Here is a 14,364-nt window from a genome sequence, read left to right on the forward strand (position 1 = left end):
AAACTGGATAAAAACTACCAAACTTAAAAGCTATTCAATTCCACAAGCACAAAAAAAAGAAAGTTAACAGATTTTTAATAGCAATAGCAAACTTGTATACCGCTTCATAGTGCTTTACAGCTCTCTCTAAGTCAGGGGTCCTCAACCTTGGCAACTTTAAGAGTGTGGACTTTAAGAGTGTGAGCTTTGCTGGCTGAGGAATTCTGGGAGCTGAAGTCCACACGTCTTAAAGTTGCCAAGGTTGAGGACCCCTGCTCTAAGTGGTTTACAGAGTCAATATATTGCCTCTAACGATCTGGGTCCTTATTTTACTGACCTCGGAAGGATGGAAGGCTGAGTCAACCTTCTGAACTCCTTAATCAAACTTTTTAATAAGAAAGTTTCATAATAAAATTTAGGAACATTGTCAAGGAATATTAAGATTTAACATACCAAATCTTTAGTATGTTAAAGGACATGATAAAAGGATTTTTTGTATTGTTGATACTCCTCCAATAATAGCTATAGTGCCTTGCTGCATAGGTCTGTCCTACATCCTGCAATCTAAAGGAAAATATCTTGGCAGCAAGAGAAGTATGAGGACAATGATTATGCAACTAAACACTAGGTTCAAAATTTAAAACAAAAAAAGATCAAGCACATAGTCAATTGGATTAAATTTTTTCTAGTGAAAGATGGCCTTACAGAAGTAGTTTCATATGCACAATATTCTAAAACATGTTGTGGCTAGACTTAACCTGTCTCCCAAAGTTGTACCAAGACAATGATTTTGGTTAAAACAGATAGCATTAAGCATAGCCCAAAAATTCACAACAACCTCCTCCTCCTGCTTTCTCAGGAAAGGCGTTGCCACTGCTTCAAGTACATGTTAAAAGAAATATTGTAGGAAAACATCCTGCAGAAACACTTACCTATGGATGTCTTCTTTAATTCAGTTAAAATTAATCTTTCACAGGTATTATTCAATTCACAAGATACAAACAAAATTTAATGAGGATATTTCTCACAGGACAGATTCCCAAAAAATATTCATGGAAAAAGGAAGAAATTACTGACTCTCAGAAAGATTGCCCAGTTTTTCTTTTTCGTTTGTACAGTAGGGATATTTTGTCCAATAAGATACCATATAAAGTTCCTCCCTTTTTTCCAAAAAGGAGAAAAGAGCAATAAAAAGTAAAGCAGCATCCAAATTAACAGTGTAAAATCCCTGTAAGATATTGCCTTTATCATTTTTTTAAAAAAATGAATCACAGCACAACCTAAGACTTCCATTGTGCTAAGACTATAACTCCCAGAATTTTCAGTAACTTAGGACTTCTCCAAACACATCCAGAAAACACCAGGATGAGACTGGCTTCAGCATTTCACAAAGAACAACTTTCTTAGTTAACCTCCTGCTACTATAAAGTCAAGGGTGGAACAGCCAGAGCCTCTGTCTTTTCATTCCCACGTTTTAGGTGCAACATATATAAAAAGGCAGGCTTGCTTCCACCATCTCTCTTGCAGTTAAATGGCAGCGGGAGGGGGAGGGAGAAGTGTGTCTATCTTGTGAAGGATGCTGGCAACATTTCCAGCTAGATCACATCTCTTTCAGTCACACATATCTGCTGTAATGTTTGTCATACTCTAGTTCTGCGATTGCGTCTCTGAAAATATGATTCCTATCTATCTCTATCCCTGATCTAGCGCCCAGGCTAAAATCCACCCTACCTGGCCGCGTGGCGCCGCCTGGTGATCCCCGGAGAGGGTCTCACACATACTCCAACTCGAGCTGAGAAGAAAAACCTGGACTCTGCGAGAAAGGGGGCGGGACTTTGTAGAGGCAGGACAAACTCCTCGAGATCAAATCCTACCAACCAATCAATTTCCGACGGCGTTCACATAACAGAAGCTTTTTTTTGCCGGAGAGGTAAGCTTTCTGTGCGCGCAAGCGCAGCGAAGGACTTTATATCATGGGCCTGCCACAAGAAGCCTCGTTCCAATTGGTCTGCGACTGTGCGCATCCGCCTAAACAGGTTTGTCAAGCACCCAGCGTAAACTTGCTGACCCAGAAATATTGTAGTAACAACGAGGGATTTCTCAGTCCCATACCCACCAGATGTCTTAAGATTTGAACCGCCAGGTAGGAGCCAATAGCCTGGACTACAACTGGAGTACACGAATTTAAGGAAGATACCTATTGGAGGATCTTATTTCATTGGGTTTCAATTACATCTTACAGGTTTTGATAAACAACACGATTGAAAAGAAAAGAGTACCCCAAAGCAGTACCTTTAGATCTGGAAGCAGACAGGACAAACAGCTGAATTAGCATCAATCTGTGTTCTATTTGTAATGGACAGTTGGGATTCAGTAAAAAAAGAAGACAAACGGTAGTAACATCTTTGGGATGTGGACATTACAGGCTTCAATCCCAATAATTTGATCAGACAGAATTTCACAAAGTAAAAGCTGGAGGAGGAGCTGGAATAAGTGCTTGTAAAATAATGTTGATGGCACAATAGTAATTAAGAGATAATGTAAATCAATATTTAATAACTAACACTTTCAGTAGTAAAGATTTAGTAACTTCTTCATGCTTCACAAACAAGGCAGAATTGTGCAGACAAATAAATGAAATTCAACAATCACTAGCAAAGATTCAAAATTATTTCTGAAAATAATCTAGAATTTCTATCTCCCAACCTGCCAAACTAACAGAACTTAGTGGACATGCTTAACAGGATTGCAGTATTAGAAAAGATGCAAATGTCCTATGGAAACCATGTTCACTATTCACTTCAAGCAAAACTGTGTATTTTGGAAAACGCTTTGAGCAGCAGAATCCCAGCCAACCAAACTGTATGCAACTATAGATAGCTTTGATAAGCCCCCAAATGTATAGATAAAATATATTTTGCTCTCATTCTAGGAAAAAGAATCATAAATCAGTTTTCTGGAGAGTTTTTTGGGGAGTTGCTACCGGGAGAAACCAAGAGGCTGAGCTCTACAAAGCCAGCTGGGTGAGCTTAGGCCAGTCACTCTTTCTCAGCTCTAGGATGAAGGCAATGGCAAGTCACTTCTGATATCTTGTCAAGAAAACTGTAGGAACATGTCTGGGCAGTTGCCAGGACTCAACAATGACTCAAAGGTACCACAACATAGTCACATAGTGAGGCAGAAACCTTGATGTGGTTGTGGACCTTGAATCCTCTGAAGGGATAAAAGCCATGCCAATGGTTCAACCATACTGGGCAGGTCTCATCAGAAGAGACAAAGAGTGCATCTTTCAAACAATATGATGAGACATAATTTACAGAAACCCATACTGCATTGGGCATCACCCATATTAATAAAGACCATGCTCGAAGCTCCTGGACATCTGCTAACAAATAGGTTACAAGACTTAGGACTGTTGGCTAAATAATCAGGGCCAGCAGCTACAGGACTAAAGAAAAATTGTTTAAATATACAGTGGGAAGTTACCCCCCCAGAGATGGAAATACTAAAAGGGCAGGAAAGCATGCCCAGTTTTCTTAATAGCCCCAGGTCTCCCTTCCCCAAGCAGAAAACAGCTCTATAGAGGTGCAGATGTAAATCCAGGGAGCTAGGAGATTAAGAAGACAAAGACCTAAAGTCTACATATCCCATCCAAACTCTAAGAGTCATCAGCCCCAGCCCCAGGGAAGCAGGATATGACCTTTGATCATAATAGGACTAACCCATCACCATCAGAATACCAGAAAAGCACACTAAGACTCAGGTTAAAGTTCATGCCACAGGAACAGGAAGCAACTCAAAACAAAAGGCTCCAGAGGATATAAAAACCCACTCCCCACATGTGCTCAGCCCTTTTTCTCTCTTTTCTGCCAGACCCATCTTTCTGTCTAGCTCTCCTCTTCAATAAACTGCAACCTTCTTTCTAAAGCAGTCGCCATATTGTTTATCCCTGGCTTGTACTGAACCAGGATGAAGACTTTTCTTCCAACAATACAAAGATTGAAAATAATGGTATGTTATTACAAATCAAACCCTATAGATTAGATAATACTTTAAAATGTTTTTTCTGCAAAGAAAAACAACCAAAATAGAACAGAGATTACCATATCAACACTGATTTAAAATAAAGTATTCAAAGAAATAGAATTAGAAGAACCACAAAAATTTACTGAGGGCAAAGAAATCAAAGCCTTACCAGTAGTAGTCTGCAGAGACAAACCAGGAGAAGTTGGTGTAGAGAAAACTAGCATAGCTATTGAATTGTTTTTCATTCCCAAACCAGGCACTCCATTCTGCCTCCTCCTCAAAAGGAACAAAGCCCTCTAACTAAAAAGATGATGAATTGAAAGCAACGGATGGAAACTAACCAAGGAGAGAAGCAACCTAGAACTAAGGAGAAACTTCCTGACAGAACAGTTAACCAGTGGAACAACCTGCCTCCAGAAGCGGTGAACGTGCCAGCACTGGAAGTTTTTAAGAAGAAACTGGACAGCCATTTGTCCGAAATGGTATAGGGTTTCCTGCCTGAGCAGGGGGTTGGACTAGATGACCTCCAAGGTCCCTTCCAACTTTATCATTATTATTATTATAAGAAAGAATAAATAAGCATCTACAACAGCACCAAAACAACAGAATAAGATTGCCTGCATTGAAGCTTGTTCCAAAAAAAGAGCTAGCACAAGTTTTGAAAGATGTCAATACTGTAATATCAAATATAAGCACCAGCTCACTGTAAGAATTAAACCAACTAATGTACAGCACAGGTGCAATTATAACTGAATAACTGGGATACAAAATCAAAAACAAGAAAAAAAACACTGCACCACCAAAATGGAACATCAAAATGGAAAATAAGATCAGCCTCTGCTGCTTTGGGCTTAGTGCAATACTCTTTACTACTGTACCTAGAAACTTCAACTAGTTCAGAATGCAACTGCATAAACAGTAATAGGAGCCCCTTGATTTACCCATGCAATGTTTTTGTTGCATGAGTTGCATTGGCTTCCAGTTTCTTTTTGAGTGCAATTTAAGATCCAATCATCGCCTTTAAAGCCCTATAAGGCATAGGGCAGGTTATCTGTAGGACCACCTTTCCCTGATATCATTTACCAGTCCTACCAGATAGGATAGTAATACTCCTAAAAGTTTCCATCCAATTGGAGCTAGAAAAATGTGTCTTTTCTGTAGGAGATCCTGCCCTATGGAACACTCTTCCGCCTGACATTTGGCAGGCTTCCATCCTCCTGGCCTCCCTGACTTTTTCTCCAAGCATTGGTCAAAATTGCATATCTGCATATTAAATAGTTGATTTGGTATCAATTTTGTTTTTAATGTTTTACTATTTTAATTTGTTTAGTTTTATAGTCATAATATGGTTTTATGTTGTTTTAACATTGATTGGGAGGTGCCCACAGTTGGTTAGAAGATGGGCAGCTATATAAATGTTTTAAATAAAATTAATTCATTAATTAAAGATCTCAAACAGCAAACTCAGTGGAGGAAATACCATCAAATCAGTGAATACCTGGGTAATTCCAGTCACTAGATATACAGATGGAATAGTAGGCTGGACTTAAGCAGAATGAGAAGCCCTGAATAGGAAGACCAGAAAAATAATGATAATGTATCATGCCCTTCATTCGCATAGTAATGTTGACAGACTCCATTTACCAAGCAGCATAGGTGAGCCTGCAATGTTACAAGTACCCCAGATAGTTGTAGAAGGAAAAGGTGCAGTGGAAGAATATCTGAAGGACAGTGAAGAAATGCCCTTAACCTAGTGCAACATGAAGGGAGGAGAGATCACATGGGTTTACAAAAAAGACTAATTGAAGAATAGAAAAGAGACATGGCAAGCAAAATCCTTACCAACACACACACACACCCATAGCAGTTAAGCAGAGAACAAGATCGGGCAATGGTTAAGAGCAGAGAAATTGAAGAAAGTGACAGATGGGGCTAATTCTACCGCACAAGACCAAGCCTTCAGAACAAATACATACAAAATCAAAGTTGAAAAGAAAATGCTCCCTTTGCAAAGAAGCTAAACTTAAAGGAACTATGGAATACCTAGTTAGCTGCTGCAAGAAGATTGCATAGTCTGATTACAAACAACAGCATGACAAAGTAGCAAAGTGGAAAATCTGCAAGAAATACTATGAGTGCAGGTTTTTTATGGGGGTAAATACAAAATAGACAAAGTAATAGAAAATAAGTGAAGTGCTCTGGGATTTTAGAATTAACAGACAAGCAGCTGCTAAATAACACTCCAGACTTAACAATTTTTGATAATAAAGGCAAAAAAAAAAGTCTAGACAGTGGACTTGCAGTGCTTGGAGACAGCACAATATAAAAGAAAGAACTGAAGAATATCAGAAAATACAAAGACCTGCAAATAGAAGTAGAATGACTATGGCAAAAGAAAGCAAAGATACCACTCACACCAGCAGACACTTTGAGTACAATCTCAAAATATATCTGGTGTACCATGTGAACACCATCGGAATTGACAAAATCCTGGCCTACCTTCCAAATTATGGCTATTTGGTAGCTGAACACATCAAGGTATGCTAGTCTGACTTGGAAATAGGAAGATTTCTGAACAGATTTCTGAAGTTCAGAATTTTGCTTGCAAGATTTGAATATTATAACAGTGGCCACCTGATTTTGTGTGATTAGTAAAGTTAATTGATTTTGGTAGCAAAAATGGTTATCTGTGGCTATTTTAAAGAAATATTGAATTGCAAGTAAGTAATGAAATAAGTTTGCAGTGAAAAATTTGGACCTTTTTGCACCAAAGATGAAAAAAAATCTTACAAACCCAGACAATTGGGCCAATGTAGCTGGCTGGAGACAGGCACTATGCCCTTCTAGTTTGTTCTTGACGATTTGAGTTAAGAGGTTAATCATTCTTAATATTGAATGAATTAGAATTCTCTACTGTGCTCATTTATGAGTGTTTATTTTAAATATGCCCATTCAGGTTACTTATCTTTAATAAATTACAAGATTATTTGTGGCTTGGTTTCCACTGAGTTAACCGTTAAAATTCTACATTTGTAGAATCAAGAATTTTCCCATTAGAAAAAACAACGAAGCCATATAATTTATTTTTTAAAAATGGCTCAGAAATAAGCGTGTTTAGTCAACTATTTCATAACGGTTAATTTATATGCAAAGGAAATAGTATAATAGGAAGAATTAAGGTTCTGAATTAATACCCAGAGTGCTAACAAAGTACCGAAACGTGTGCAGTGTAAAATACAATATGCAACAGAGAGGAATCTTACGTTAAACCAGCCTGCGCTGGGCTTCCCCTCCTTTCTAACGCTTTCACGTCATCACGTGGCCTTTCGCTCGCCGTTGCTAGGGTGAAGCTGTAAGCAATTAATATGGCGCTCCCTATCTGGTACATCCGAACACATAGGTCACGTTTCGTCCAATGAGAGAGAAAGTTTTAGATCGCCTTCCTATAGCAACGCGAAAGAGGTGGGACCGAAGGTTGAGGCTCGATTGAAGTAGTTGAAGAACGAGATGGACTCTCAAATGAGGTTGTGCAAAGACGCGGGAGGCTTCTTGTAGCGGGACTCGGATGGCTTTTCTCACGTTACAACAGATTTGATATTTGTTCCGTGGTGGATGCTCCGCTCACGGTTGTTGCCTTGTAAGTTACCTCAATTTTGTATCTTAGTTCTTTCTCCGGAATGGGTGTGTCAAAGCCAAGACTGCAGTGATCATTCTGAAGAGAGAAGGCCTCTGCTTACCAATCCCAGTGTCGGACAGCTGTATTGGGAATGCAATTTTGGAAGATATTGTAATATAAATGATTAAAGAATTCTTATCCAGAGCTTATTAAACTAATTAGTATTCAGAAACTACTATAACATGAAAATCTACTGAAAAAAATAAAATCTCGCTTTGTGCTATCAATTGCTATTACGATGAATTCAAGGATGAATGCTAAACTCTAGTTCCGTCCTTGAAAATGTCTTTACTGCGGTTTAGTATAAGGCAATAGTTTTTTTTCTTTGAAATCAAAGAGAAACGACTTGCATGTTATAAACAAACTCATGCGGACTTTCTCCCTCAGTCTTCTATGATGGAGTTGGGGAAGATGGTCCTAGAAACATCCAAGTACCAAACCTTTACCTTAAACAGTAATGTAGCTTATTTTGAACAGGGATAGCTGTGTAACAGATTGGATAAGTCTGTTTCTCTTATTGGGACTTCTGTTTGCTTTTATCTATTAATTACCAGGTGTATGACTATATAAGACACTCAACCCTATATTCAAGAGCTTACTTACGCCAGCAGTTTCATAGACATGACACAGCTAAATGTTGCCTTATTTCACACAAGTGAGATATGCAGAAAATCAACAGAACAAAGAAAATCAAACCGTTTGCTTCTGTCTGCTTCAATATTAAGCATACTTGGATTTTGGACCTTGTCATCTCACTTTTTCAAGTCAACTTTTTCCCAGCCTTGAGAGTTGGAGACCTCTGTTCTATGTTATATAAGCACTTTTCCCTCTAGTTTGAAAGTTGTTAGTTCCCACCTCACCAGATTCACTCTTCTATTGTGGGAGTTTAGATTTACCAAATCCTAATTTTCTACCCAATGACCCTTATTAGTTTCAGGTATACAATAAATGCTTATTGGTAATTAGAGTAAAATTTTGGTTCCCTATAAACTAATTCCTTTGAGGCAGAATAAAACTGCTGCCAATTCATTCTGCTACTCATCAGTCATATAGTAAAGGTTAAATTTCTGTAAAACAGATCCACCTTTCAATGTAGTTAGACATTCGAAGATGATAAGCTGATAGTACTGAGAACTCCAGATCCAGAAAAATCAATAGGCAATTTTCTAGTATATGGAGGCACTTTCATTCCTCAAAAATGATTAATCCCTAATGACTTTAAAGCAGTTAAGTATCTTATTTTATCCATAGTTTACATAAAGTAATATTTAAGTCTCTTAATGTTAAATGTGTTCATTGACAACCCCAAACGTTACTTGTGAGCTATTTCCAAAGAAGACTTGAATGTTGGAAATAACTGATTTAGCATAAACCTAATTTAGGTAAACATGCATAGGGCTAATTTACATAACTGAGATTCAGATTCAGACTTAATAAACAGTTCAAACAAAGCATCTAAACTATCTTTGGTTAGTTCAACTATATGAGTGCAGAAAATTAAAAAGTTATTGCTTTGGTGATGTGCCTTATACTTAGAAATGATGTTATGCTATGTCATCTAAAAAGTTTTTATATTATATAAGTTATACTGGGCCAGGACAAACTGGGGAATCTTTGCTATCCCAGTTACCCTGCATTCACGTATCTAAATTTTAATTGGTAACACACACAAAATGTTGGTACATTATCAGTTTCTAAATTCTTTGTTTTAAGCAGCTTGTGGCAACATAAAGTACCCTTAATTCTGGATTTTAAAAGTAAAATTATTACACTGAATTTCCCTGGTTTTTTTTAACTGTCAAAATTGTGAAAGCTATCAGGATACTTCATAAACTGTATTAGTGCAAATAAAGCATCCTCTTTGAAGCATTATGCCAGTGTGTCTTTTGCAAGGGTCAACATGGTTATATGTTCTCTTTGTATGTACAGAAAATGTCATTGCAGTGAAGCAAAAATGCATGTATACACAGATACGCAAACTGTCTAGGAAACCTTCAAAATAGCTACAGTGACCTTAACAATTGCCTTAAAAAATCCCTGCAGTATACTTGACAAAATTTTTCAAAAATAGTTTGTCACTGCCTTCTTTCTAAGGTTTAGAGAGATTGACTGAACCACGGTCCCCCAATTGGCTTTCATTTTCTAGCCTGGTGCCTTAACCTTTGGTGTTGCACCACACCAAACTGGTTCTGATTCCTGAAGACATAGATGCTTAAATTGAGGAGGAGCTTTGTTTATATCAGTATACTCTGCGAAGCTCCATTTGAATGCTTTGCACTCCTCTAAAATTTCTCATTACTGTATTCCTTGTCTTGTTAGCTCATGACACTTGAGTCCCTTTGAAGTTTGGATAGTTGCAGACCTTACCAAGTGGTTTATGGATGCATTCAATTTTTCTGAAACAGAAAATTTTGAGATTTATAATGCAGAATTTCCTCCCTTTTTATTGGCAATTTGCTTTAAATAAAAACTCATACTTTTTAGTGCGTGCTACTTTGAAAATAATATGGATCCTTTAATTGTTACTAGTGTTTCTATATTTTGTAAATTGTTAATAAGCCAACTATTTCCGTGTTTCCCATTCTTTAAAAAACAACTATAATACAAAGCAAACAAATGAACACAAACTAAGTATAGCTTAACTGAAACAAAAAAAGATTCAAATTATAGTATATTAAATCTTGATAATATTAAACTCAGTGATTCAGAGACCAGTTTATAATGTAATTTTGATCTCACAAATGCTAAAAGAATAAACTGATTTTCTCCGTAGCTTATGAATAAGGATGCCTTAAAAAGCTACTATGGACAAATATGTTAAGGTGCAAAAGATTGGTGAAGGATCTTTTGGAAAAGCAATTCTGGTTAAAGCAAAGGAAAATGGCAAACAATATGTTATTAAGGAAATTAACATATCCAAGGTATGTTTCTAAATTTATATTTCTTTTTCATTACTCTATTTACAAATAAATTTTAAGAAGTAATGCTTCTATTTTTAAGATGTCAAATAAAGAAAGAGAAGAATCAAGAAGAGAAGTTGCTGTTTTGGCAAATATGAAACATCCGAATATTGTTTTGTACAGAGAATCATTTGAAGGTTAGTTTTAATGATAAACTGATATTTTGAAGTCAGGCACGTAAGTCTTAAAACACAAATTGAATTAAAGATGCTAAATTGTCAGGATTTGCTTAAATAGTATTTTTACTACTCAGGTTTTCTAGCTGGTATTTCTTGTTTATGTTGCAATTCCATGTCTGCTCAATAGGAATAAGTAATGCTGATCAGTAGGATTTTTAAGTGAATGTTATTGAGTTATGATTATAAGGTAAACGTATCTGTTTCATTACTTTGAAAATATATAATTTTTAGAGATCAGAAATTAAGAAATTACTTTATTAATATATATAAATAAACACCAACTTTTTTCTTTTGTTACAGAAGCTGGCTGTCTTTATATAGTAATGGATTATTGTGAAGGCGGAGATCTGTTTAAAAAAATTAATGCACAAAAAGGAGTCTTTTTTTCAGAAGACCAGGTAATAGAATTTAAGATATTTATTTATTTTATAGGTTATCCATCTTCTAAATGACATAGAACAAATAAAGTCATTCAGAAGAGCAAAACAACAACAAAATAGATCAGGCCAAATAAAACAAAGAAAAACAAAAAAAGGATCTAAAACCACCCTATTCCAAAACCTCTGGAGAACAACTTGGTCTTCAGTGATTTCCTGAATGATATAAAGGTGGAAGCCACACAAATCTCTGGGGTAAGATCATTCCAGAAAGCTTGTGCTTTCTGATCCTCAAGATGACATTCTTTTATTGATGGGAGTACATCCACCTTGCTGGGAGGGTGGAACTTGGAAGGAACTTGTGTGTGATTTCTCCCTGCCTGACAATACTGATTGAAACCAGCCACAGTGAAATGAGACAAACACATAAAATGATGCCTTTTACTCCCATTCCTGAAAGCTGGTCCCAAAGGATATTAAGGTCAATTATGTCAAAAGCTGCTGAGTGATCAAAGAATATGAAGATGGTTACACACTTCCTATCCCTACTTTGCCACAGATCATCAACAAGCACTATTAATGCCATTTCCTGAACTTTGGCCTGAAACCTGACTGCAAAATGTCCAATAATCTTCCTCCAAAATAATCTGTAATTAAATCCTGACTGCTCTCTCCACCCTCTTTTTAAGAAAAGGAAAGGTGGAGAGTGGATGATATTTGTCTAAGTTTGTTATATCAAGCTATGTTTGTTTGAATTGGTTATCTTGTCAAAAGCTGAAGAACTGCACACACCTCCAAAGAAGCTGATACCATGTGGACCCAAATGCAAACTATCTTCTAGGTGGCTTTGACAAGTCTAGAAAAATATGTGTTAAATACAAAAGGTCTTGGTATGCTTTGCTTGCTTAGAAAAGGGAAGAGATTGATTCATGAATATGCAAAACACTGTTGAAAAGATACTTAATCTTTATTATTGTCACTGACCATATTTTTAATGACTTCATTAAAAGTGAACAAAGTATGAAAAGCCACGACATAGGAAAAAAGCATAAACGCTATCTAGAAAGAACAATAAAAATGGTTAAAGTTTCCCTGTCAGGTTTGTCCAACATTAAGGCTCAACTCCGTTTCTTGGCTGAGGGAACCCAGTGTTGTCTGAAAACATTTTCCATGGTTGAGTGGCCAGCATGGCTATATGCCAAAGACGCACAGGATGCTGTTACCTTCCAACCGAATTGGTACCTATTAATCTACTTGCATTTGCATACTTTTGAACTGCTAGGTAATCCAGAGCTGGGGCAAGTAACAGGAGCTCATCCCATTGTGCGGAGCTTGGGTCTCCAACCCAGACTGTCAACTCTCAAGCTGACAAGCTCAGCATCTTTAACCGCTGAGTAAGGCATCAGCATGAGTGCGTATGATGTACTACTGCCGCTAAATATGGATAACAGAATATTAACAATGGAATCTAAGTGATAAAAACAAAATGACAAAATTAAAAATATTTCAGTGAAGTTGAAAAGTAAAAGTATTTGTCTACTCTGATAAGGCTTTGCTGATACTCAAATTGATTCTTTCAGTATTGGTAAATGTGAATACAGGTAGGCCACATTTAACAACCACTTGTTGAACAACCATTCAGACTTATGATAGTTCTGAATGAATGGTACTTATGACTACTTCTCAAAGTAGTTCTGACTGTCTCAGTGTCCCGCAAATGATCATCATTTGCAACCTTCACCGCCAGCTTCTGACAAGCAAAGTCAGAGCCAGCAGGAGATCATGTGATGTCATATAGTTTGAGATTTGCTCAACAATGGCAATCAGAGGTACTGGAATTGCTGTTACTAAGCAGCACAATCATGTGATATTGCACTTTAGGACCATGTTGCTTAGTATCAGACATTCTAGACCCAATTGCTGCTGTTAACTGTAAAAGAAAAAGAAGTTTGGAAACCATGTGATTTTGCCTTTGTTGTGCATCCCAATGGCTAGGAACGGAAGATACTGAGCTGCCTTTAGGACAGTTCCTGACTTCAGATTCACAGACAAAAAGAATACACAAGGAAATAGAAATGGAGAAAGAAGGACAATAGTTATTGATGGTGGTGACTGAATCTCAATACAGTATTTGTTTTTTAGGGAAAAATATTTTACTGAACTACCATATTTGTGGGTCTGATACTATTATAAACCCTTCACTCTCCTGAAGCCCTGTCTATGAGCAACATACAGTTCTAGAGAAAAAAAAAGCCAGAGTATTTGAAAATGCCTTTGCCTGAATTTTAGTTCTGACCACTTCTTGTCTTTTCAGAAGGAAAGAAAAGGAGCTAATGAAGCGGACATTCCCATCTATGGGAGTCTCATTCTCCATTACTTTTCCTTACTCTTACCTTTGAAGAGACAAGGACTCATGTTATGAGCACTGGCAGCATTTTGAAATGGTAACTCTTGAGACATTTATAAAAAGGTTCCCATTTCTTCCTTATACAATATTCTGAAATATACCATATGTCAATTTTTTTCCTTTTGTAAAAAATTAAAGTAATAAAACAGCATCTCACAAAGACTAATGTTTAAGTTATTTTAATATCATAAAATATAATTTTCTAACAAAAAGTAATTTTTTGTAACTATAGATCATGGATTGGTTTGTACAAATATGTTTAGCACTGAAGCACGTACATGATAGAAAAATTTTGCATCGAGATATAAAATCACAGGTAAGTTAAATATAACCATTTTTATATTGAATTTTAATAGGTATGCTGAAACCTAGTGCTCGCAAATATTGATGAAATAAATTGGGTCTGAACAATTCTTCAGACTGGAGAGGTGGTTGTTCAAAGCAATAGTTATATTGCTGAAATATAGTATTTCAGAAATGAGCTGTACTAAATATCAAGCTCATGGTTTTTCTTCCCACTTCTTTTTATATGTGTAGTTATAGGATTTTAAGGTTCTAGATTTTAAATAAATCATTGTTTCCTGTTGTGCCTATTTCATTAGCAAATTTATTTAAATAAGGTTACAAACAAACCTGTCTTAAGCTGCAGGTTTCAGCAAATTTCCCAAGTTCATACTTTCAGTTTTGTCCTCTTCCATGAACAGAAGTGCAGGAGCCTTAAACTACTTTTAGCTCATAACATGAAACCAAAATTCTAGGC

At 36.6% G+C, this 14,364-nt stretch overlaps 1 protein-coding gene across 1 annotated transcript in view; it reads left to right on the forward strand.

Moving 5' to 3' along the window:
• Window positions 1–7,452: 7,452 nt before the first annotated feature.
• NEK1 (NIMA related kinase 1) overlaps window positions 7,453–14,364 on the forward strand; it is a 92,145-nt gene continuing 85,233 nt past the window's right edge. The window contains exons 1-5 of the mRNA XM_015814546.1: window positions 7,453–7,642; window positions 10,455–10,602; window positions 10,682–10,778; window positions 11,121–11,218; window positions 13,837–13,920. Of these exons, the coding sequence (XP_015670032.1) occupies window positions 10,486–10,602; window positions 10,682–10,778; window positions 11,121–11,218; window positions 13,837–13,920 (396 nt within the window). The 5' untranslated portion in view covers window positions 7,453–7,642; window positions 10,455–10,485. The remainder of the gene's footprint in view (window positions 7,643–10,454; window positions 10,603–10,681; window positions 10,779–11,120; window positions 11,219–13,836; window positions 13,921–14,364) is intronic.

The sequence above is a fragment of the Protobothrops mucrosquamatus genome, unplaced genomic scaffold, assembly GCF_001527695.2.
Source record: "Protobothrops mucrosquamatus isolate PMUCROS unplaced genomic scaffold, P.Mucros_1.0 scaffold_88, whole genome shotgun sequence".
NCBI classification, from domain to species: Eukaryota; Metazoa; Chordata; class Lepidosauria; order Squamata; family Viperidae; genus Protobothrops; species Protobothrops mucrosquamatus.